General features: G+C 39.5%; 1 protein-coding gene across 1 annotated transcript; it reads right to left on the reverse strand.

Annotated features, from left to right (window-relative positions):
* Positions 1-277: 277 nt before the first annotated feature.
* On the reverse strand, positions 278-3324 carry LOC123181701 (zinc finger MYM-type protein 1-like). The gene is made up of 2 exons (XM_044594025.1): positions 3147-3324; positions 278-3062 (listed from the first exon to the last, which is right to left on the reverse strand). Exon 2 carries the CDS (start codon positions 2840-2842, stop codon positions 287-289), a length of 2556 nt encoding a protein of 851 aa, XP_044449960.1. The 5' UTR covers positions 2843-3062; positions 3147-3324; the 3' UTR covers positions 278-286.
* Positions 3325-9570: the final 6246 nt, after the last annotated feature.

Below are 9570 nucleotides of genomic sequence, written 5' to 3' on the forward strand. Positions count from 1 at the left end.
CAACCCGGAGGTTGTACTCCCGGGCGACGAGGGTTAGATCAAAAGGTTAGCTTTCTAGGAAGCTAAACTTTCTTCTTCTTGGAGTCTTTACTGGATCCAGGGCCGTACCCCGGAAATTGAGGCCCTGGAGCGAAATCACAATTTAGGCCCCATATATAAGAAAGTCAAGTAGGCAATTTAAACATTATTTTTACTAGTCACTACAGCAGTACAGATTTCTCAAGGAACTACATAATACAAGAGAAAAATCTTAGAATTTTGAGCTACAGGTCCATCTTTTACTCTGTTAGCCAAAGCGTGCCATCCTTTGAGCATTTCTTGATACAAAATCTTCAATTAGATCTTCATAAGCAACCCCCTCCAGTATATCATTTTCAATTGCTATAGTAGCCAACCCACTGAGCCTTTCTTGTGTCATTGTTGAACGTAGATAGGACTTCAATAATTTCAATTTGGAGAAACTTCTCTCAGCTGATGCGACGGTCACTGGAATAGTTAACAAAATTCTATATGCAATAGTTGCATTAGGGAAACAATCTAGCCGTTTAAGAAATTTCAAGATATCAACCGGCCCCATATTATCATTTGGAATGAAACTTTTAAGTAAATTTAGCTCAACATATAATTCACTACCATTAATGTCTGATTTCCCCCCACTCTTTAGTGCAGCCTCAAGAACACTACAAGAAGATTTTAAGCTCTTCTCATCCAATGATTTTAGTGCATCAGAAGTAAATAAAAAACCAAAGTTCTTTTGGAATGATTCATATTGCTCAAATATTGTTGTAAGTGAACTGATAGCCTGATCAACAACAGGAATAAAATATTTTCTCCTAAATGATTCATGTGCAGGTTGTGAAGAAATTAACACATCATCTGGGTTTTCGTCAAATTGTTTCTTTCTTTTAATCTCACGCTTTTGACGAAATGTAGGATCGATCTCCATTTCAAGTGCAATTTCTTTTGCTGTTTCCAATGCATTACAAAAACCAGTGTCTCTATACCCATTAAAAAAGGTAATTAGCCCCTGCACTTGCTCAATAGCAACATCAATAAGCATATCCTTTGATTGTAAGTTCTTGCTGACCAGATTGACAGCATACAGTATTTCATACCAAATAACAATAGCTACTAAAAATTCAAAATCACCAAGTTCATTATTCGCGAGAGATTTAGCTTCACTGCTAGTTTTTGGATCATTATCAATATCAGATACTTGCAGTAAAGCTTCTCGTATGTTCGAAATCTGAAATCTTATAGCTTTAACACTATCTATTCGACTCTCCCAACGAGTAGATGACAACGACTTGAGAGTCAATCCTGTTGTATCATCTATATTATCTTTCAAGATCTGCCACTTTTTAGTTGAATTAGCAAATGTTGTGTAGATGCGTTGTATGATTCCAAAAAAGTCCTTTGCTTTACCACAAGTTTTTGCCATGTCACAAAGTGTCAAATTAAGACTATGACAACCACATGCTGAATAAAAAGCTCTAGGATTTTTATCCAAAAGTTTCCTTTGAACACCATTATTCTTACCTTTCATATTCGCACCATTATCGTAGCTCTGTCCTCTCACATCATCTATATCCAGGTCAAGATTCCGTAGTTCTTCCTGCAAAACATCAAAAAGCCCTTGCCCAGTTGTATCATTGACATCCAAAAATCGTAAAAAGGATTCCTCAATGGAAACAAAAGTCGAAGATGCATTGACATATCGTATTATCAGAGACATTTGTTCTTGGTGGCTCGCATCAGGGGTACAATCAAGTATAACGGAAAAATACTTTGCTTCTTTAATTTTTTTAATTATCTCTGACTTAATTGCAGAAGCAAGCAAATGTATTAACTCATTTTGGATCCCATGACCAAGGTAATGAACATGAGTTTCATTGTTTGTTATGCGCCTAACATGCTCTTGAATAATTGGGTCGAACTCAGCTAGCATTTCAACCAAGCCTAAGAAATTTCCATTATTATCTTGATACAATGTCGAGTTAGTACCACGAAATGCAAGATTGTGTTTCGCAAGAAATTTTACCATCAAAAGAATTCTAAATAGAACTTTTCTCCAATGGTCCTTTTCTTTCTCAAGTTGTCGCTGTGCTACACAATTAATAGTTTGATGCTTTTGCAACCGTAGTCGCAAATCATACCAAGTGACCATATTCAGAACATGTTCGGCACTTGTTTTGTGCTCTCTAATTCTAATGCTAATATGTGCCCAATCATTAAAACCCTCACAAGACAAATGACCCTTTCCATGCCCCTTTCGAAATAGTTTGCAACAAAAGCAGAATACCTTGTCAAGTTCTCTAGAGTATACAAGCCAATCTCTATCACACTTCTCTCCATTTGGTAGAACTCTTGTGTAAAATATCGAAGAAAAGCATCTTTTATTTTTATCCTTCCGGCCTTTTTTTATAGTTAAATCTCTTTTGGGATCCTTTTCTACCAAGATGTCAATCGCTTTTGAGTCAAGGGCATCCCAATTCCTTGGATCAAATATATCTGGCCGGAAAGAAACATTACCATCAGAAGATGCATCCATGTTATTCTTATCAGATGAACTATCCATGTTTTCATTAACACTAGCGCCAACGACATTTCCATGGAGGTTAGCCTCATCAGGATTAGTATTCTCAACCTGAATGTTGTCAACATTATCATCAACATCAGCCTCTATATTCTGATTTTCGGAAGAAACTTGTGGTTCTTTCACAACAAATTTATCAAGAGACCCCTTCAGAGAATGAATAAGATATTCAGCTTTTTTCTTCTTTGTACGTTTTTCATACCCAGATTTATACTTCCTACCAGGGCGTTTAGAACTAGAAGACATCTTAGAAAATTAAGAAAAACCAAGGATACACAAATGCAAGAAAGAACAACGGATCAACTAAAAAGGGGTGAAAAGGGGGCGAAACAACCTTTGGTTGCTGACTGTTGACGGATGCAGATCATCAGGCGGGGGCGCTTGGTGCTCTGATTGCTCACCTCCAAGGACTGCGGCCACCAAGCAGCGAGATTCCAACCCAGGCCTGTTCCAACCTCTTGATTTTCTAAGGGGACGATGGATGGATTAATGGATCAGTGGAAGAAGCAGTAGAAAACGCCCTAATTTATAGATTGATGCGGAAACGAACCTGCAGTTCACTGTGTACTTGCCATCAATGGCTCTCTTCTTGGATAATAATTGGGAAGCCATCCGAGAAAGGAGATGAGGAGTCTGCGAGTTAATTGCGAGCGAGTTAATTCGCCAGCCGCCGGCGAGTCCTGGTCTCGAGGAATAGAGTTGTAGAGAGAGAGAAAAGAACAGGGGAATTCGATCCATCTTCAGTCTTCTGGAATTCTCCGTGAGAGAGATGAGTTGGGCTATGGGCCTGCTGTTCCGTTGGGGCTTGGTGGATTAATTGACGTGCGTTGGGCTGGGGCTGCACTTTATTTTTCTTGGCAGTTTAACGATCTAGTCTTTCCTCTTTATTAATCTCAGGATTTAGTAATATATATATATATATATATATATATATATATATATATATAGTACTTGCACAAAAATTGGGGGCCCCAGATTTTTGGGGGCCCTGTGCAGCGGCTCCACTTGCACCTGTGGATGTACGGGCTTTGTGATTGCTAAATCCTAATACCGTTGTCACCATTGTGCAGGGTGTTGTCTGCTGATGCGGTGGCCAGTGAGCCGCTGCCCAACGCCAACGTGCAGGTGATCTCTGGGACGACTGCCTCACAGGTCCCCTTTTCTCTACCGGCGCGTGACCACCCGCACCCACACCCGGGAGATTTGTTGGCCTGGGCCTATGGAGAAGACCGTATTCATGCGGACCCTCTTATGCAGAGGTTAGAAGCCATTGGAGCTTTGCTCAACGTGGAACTGATGATTGTTCCCCCCTTCCCACGCTCGGAGATCATGGCAGCACTGGACGAGCTCGCCAAGCCTCCGCCTCCTATTGAAGTGGCTGCAGGAGCTTCAGAAGAGATAGATGCCGAGGTCAAAAGGTTAGCATACCAGGAAGCTGAAGTTTCTGACCGGATCTTTACCTAAATCCTAATACCGTTGTCGCCATTGTTCAGGGTGTTGTCTGCTGATACCACGGCCAATGAGCTGCTGCCGAACACCGACACGCAGATGGTCTGCCGGACGGCTACCTCACAGGGCCCATTTCCCCTGCCAGAGCTTGATCACCCACATCCGGCAGATGTGTTGGCCTGGGCCTACGGAGAAGGTCGCCGTATTCATGCGGACCCGCTTATGCAGAGGTTGGAGGCCATTGGAGCGTTGCTCGACGTGGAACTGGATGGTGATGTACCGCGACCACCGATATCTCCATGGGACAGAAGTTGCTGATTATGGACTTATGGTTGACTAGTGAGTAGTGAAGTTTGTACTGTTTATTTTCAAAATCAATAAAATAAAAATACGCAGCCTTCCTTATAAAAAAAAGTGAGTAGTGACTATCAGGGAATAAAAATGTCAGCCCAATATCGTATAAATTGCATATCACCGTTTGCTTCACATTTGTGATTCTGACTTGTGTAATGATATTGTTTACTTCAGTTCTAGGTGATGAGGTATCTTCAGCTCTCGTTCTAATCATGAATGGCAACTCTGTTTTCTTAAACTGGTTAGATATATGTGCATGTTTTCAGGTCTTTGCTAGGAATTTTGTTTATGCATCTGGATCTGCATCTTCGTTTTCTGTTTTTCAATGAAAGGGGTCAAATTATATTGCTTAGATTTTGTGCCTACTTTTAACGGCTCATGCACATGGGCAACAACTCACATACCACACATTTGGAAAATTGAGGCTTATGATATTTTCACCTTGGGCAGGTTGTCTATATAGGTGCAGCTCCAAATTACATTTTAGTTCCATATCTTAACTAATGTGACTATTTTACATTATTTTATCACAACAAACTTTTTTAGCACTGTAAAAAGTATTTTGAACAGTAAGTCTTGCAAAACCCTCAAATGTGTTGCGGTTTCAGATGCAGACATATTTAGTCTCAAAATACTTCGTGCCTTATTCAGGTCACCCTCATTATGGGTTCTTGGATCACTCTAATTTCCTAGATATTGTTTGATTAGTTATTTAGTTATCTTAGCAGGCTTCCGATAATTCAAATTACCGATATTAAGGAGCATCAAAATTAATAAATATTCTGGAACTCATTCATAAATACTTGGGTTTATGCTAGTTTTCATGATTGGATATTAAGTCATTCAGGGTTCAAAAGATGACAACTCATCTATCGAACGATATATTTCATATGTAAGCATATGAAAAATTACAGTTGCTAATAATCCCCTGAGGATCTTTCGATGAAATATCTGCTTTTACTTGGAGTAACAATCTGCCTGAAGATATTATCATAAACACTTCTATTCTTATTTTCTTCATTGTATTTTTGTATGCCTACTATACTCATAATGTAAATTCAGCCTCCTATTTGAACATGTTGATTTTCTTATAAAGGAAATTTTCATTCAATCGATATATCAAGTTGCTACAACCGTACTGAGTGAATGTCCGGCCTCTACATAGCACAATGCACGCAGCCAGAACTTCCAATAGGACCAAAAAGAAAATATTATTTTACAGAGCAAAAAAAGGTCAGCCTAAGGTGGGGGTAGATCCTAACTGAAGACTACATGATGGGAGAAAATCTCCCTCACCAGTCACCATATATTCCAGCCGGGTAGACACCATCCTTAAAATGTTTCTGTCCCCCGGTCTCCGCAGGATAGATCAAGTACGAAGCCATCACATACATGCATAAATAACCTGCACAGGGAATGAAACACATTTTTGTTAAAAACCACATCATTCCTAGTAAGCTACAAATCCGAACATAAGGCTGCCGCTCCCACAAGAATGTGTGAACAAAATTATTTTTCAATACCCTGCAACCAATTGTCAAACATATTACGCACACTGCGATGGGGTAAATATTTGAAGTTACTTGAACAATGGACCACACCGCAGGAGCAAATTTACACTCAAAAAATAGGTGTTTAATGTACTCTTCATGTTGTCAAAAGATACAAGTCTTGCTACCTTGCCAGTTGTGGCATGCCAGTATTCTGATATCCATCTGCACAAACCTCCCCATACTTTATCACATATGATTTGATTTCCAACAAGGAAAATGAAGCATCTCAGTAATTTCTCCAGATGTTATGTCTTCTTTTCATGTTTATTTCTCCTTCCACACACAGTTCACAAGGTTTCGTGTTTTTTCTCATATATACAGCGACTATATTTTTCTACATAGAATAATTGTAGATTCATCTTTCTTGGCAAATGGAAAATATAATCCTTTTTCCAACTTAAACTAGACTTTTTTTCTAAGATATACCATAACATGTTAAATATCTGGATGCTTGCTCAAACCGGCAACAAGTCTGATCTCCAAGCACGGTAACTAGCCGCTTACCAGAAATAACAGCAGGTTAAGAGAACTTTGGTTCTTGTCATCTATTCCATAGTTAATAGACAATTAAGCAACCCCACGGAATGGAGACCACATGGAAATCATCCCCAACCCTGAACAGCACTGTCGCAAACCAATCCAATAAAAAAAATTCTTCCTCGCCGGATCCAGTTGAATCCTTCACTTCTATCATTTACAAAAAAGTATAGTTGATTCATGATTTTTTTGGTCGAGAAATATTGCATTAACATAGTTGAGCTTTACTGCAATTCTGATTAGGTTTTGTTTTGTTATTTTATCATATTCAATACCTGCTCACTTTCTTTTGATATAGTTTATGCCATAATTACATGTTTTATATAAATAGTGTGTGCCTTGGTAAATTATGAAATTTACATGATACCTACCTATGCTCTCCATTCCTCTTTTTTTACGCCTGTCATTCCTTTTCATTTTGTTGTTTTGATCCATGGTTGAATCTTAAAATTGTAGATGAAAAACATGATGATCTTCATGACAGGGGTAAGTCTTAGGCTCTTAGCCATATTTAACATTGTTACAGAGCTAGTTAGTACAACTTAATATCATGAATGGATGCAATAACAAAAACCTAAAATTGTCGGTATATATATATATAATCTATATCTATATCTATATCTATATCTATATCTATATCTACTATTAAAGGGAATAGGTATTCTTAGTTTGGTCCCTGATTTTAGTCCGTTTTAATCCGTTATTATGTTGCCTTCGTTACGATCGTACGTCTCATACTGGGCCGTGTTGGGCCTGGTTTTCACATTGCGCAACTGGTTTGTGCTTTGTATACGTAACCTCCCAATCTGTTCGTCCATGAGTGTCCATGTAGAATCCGACTCTTGCTGAAAAACGGAAGTCGTATACATATCTGAAACCAGCTACATGAGTACCAGAAGCTATAAATAAAGGAAAATAATCGGCTAATTCCCTCGAGGTCCCATTGATTTCCTGCATGCTCGGTGGTCGTTCCTATTCCCCCGGTCCTAGACGGTCCTGCAACGATGCGTACTAGCTAGGAGACGGGATCACGCTCTCCTGCAGCGCATCCTAACGGCTGGGTGACGGGAGCTCACGCTATGCTCATCCCAACAGCGTCTTGGGCGAAGCGACGAGAGGCAAGCGAGAGCCCCGCATGAGTTGGTTGGAGACCTCCGCGGCTGGTCGGTCAGGAGGTCGGGCCGCACAACGGGCGGAACGGCGGAGGGAGTGGTGCAGGGTGAGGCGGCGGGGTGGCGTGGTCTCGACCTTATCCTGCAAGCGACATCTAGAATCAGCAGCGAGGTCGGTGACTGGCTAGGTGGGCGGGTGCTGCTAGCCTGTCCATCGAGCCGTCTCCTAAGCTGTCACCCATGTGCTGCTCCTCTCCATGGCTTCGGCGTCCACGGCCGCGTCAACTACTTAGCGTTGTCTCCCCAAATATAAATTACCTCTGTAGATACATGGGGCTGCCTCCAAACAGCACTCCCCATCCCGTCTAGCTTGCTGCAGAATCCACACAGTGGTGAATAACCGAATACTGAACCGGAGTTGCATATGTGATGTGCCTTATGTGTTGCTTTGTGTGACGCGTGCTGAATTGGAAAAGCAGAGATGCATATGTACTGTATGTGTTTTGCTTGTACGTGCCTATGTATGTGCTGAATTCTGTTTGTCGTTTTTTGTCCAGGTAAGTTGAGGCACACAACAAGGACTAAGGCTGGAAAAAATAGTCATTGTGATGGTAAAGAAAATATTATGCTTTTTGTTAATAAATGATTACAAAGTTTAAAGTTTTTTTGCGAGGAAAATATTTTTTTAAAGATTTTGATCAGATGCTTGACAAGACAGGAACAATTAATTAGATGTGTATCGTTAGTCCCACACTAAAAATGTTTTAGTGATGTTTCCATGGATCTTGGTTAAGATCAAAGTTTGCATGAATTGGACGTGTTTTGCGGATACAATCGTCAAAATAATTGAATACAGTTTTGTTATTTCTCCCATTGCAACGCACGTGCATATGTGCTAGTATAATATAATATATGCACTTCACCTCGATCTATTATTATTCAGTGTACATGCACGTATAGCTGCCAGGTCCACTAGTTATTAGGTCTTTATTTGTACATGAAGGGCCATTTATTAGTGAATACGGTCTCTTTTCTGGCTAATAGATCAAGTGAGTGATGCCGCCCCCGTCAGTTTTGATGATATGGTAGGAACTAATGCACATGCATCAAGTTATGAAACTTTAAATTAAGATAAATTTTCATATACCAAGATATTTTGTTAGTAACGGAAGAAATGAATCATTGCTTGTAATGTGAAAAACAATTTTTGGGTTGCTTCTCATGTCACAAGGTAGAATCTTTATTTGGAATGTTTATTTGCCCAGTAGGAAAAATCTTTCCTAATCGGTTGATCAAAAACAATATGAACATAAATAATTGGAAGAAAAATAATATCAACTCTAGAGAATTCAATAAAAATCGGAAACATAATCTAACTATCACAAAAACAAATAAGGAATCAACTAATTCAACATTATCAGTTAAACATTATTGTCATTAAAATTTACTCACTCTGTCTAGAGACATCATGCACTAATGTATCGCGACATTTATCTTTGAAAAAGAATTTGATAGATAATATGTGGATCACATGATACAAAGTTAATACAATTGGTTCTGTATTAGTTTTTTCAGTAATCTCAATATAAGATAAACTTCATACAACTAGGTCTAATTGGTCTTGAGGGACATGGACCTCCATACTAGACGTGCTTGTGGTGGTTTCCATTTGGGAACCACCTTCACGAGTTCTTAGAGGTTGTTTAATTTTGTTACCGCCTGAGCTAGGTTCCCTAAACAAAACAACCCTGTATGTTAGGTTATTGGGGGCGTAATAAACATGTGTGTTAGGTTATTGGAGGCGTTTCAAAGTGTTTTGGGCGGAAAACATCTCTGAGGACTGACCCCAATACTGCCAAGTCAACGATCAAGTCTCCCTTAGCGCATCTTCTAACATAGGAATGTATTGCATTTCATGAAGGCAACTTAACTTAACTTCTTTAGAGAAACATCCAAACAGATTGCTTCT

This window comes from Triticum aestivum, chromosome 1A, assembly GCF_018294505.1.
Source record: "Triticum aestivum cultivar Chinese Spring chromosome 1A, IWGSC CS RefSeq v2.1, whole genome shotgun sequence".
NCBI classification, from domain to species: Eukaryota; Viridiplantae; Streptophyta; class Magnoliopsida; order Poales; family Poaceae; genus Triticum; species Triticum aestivum.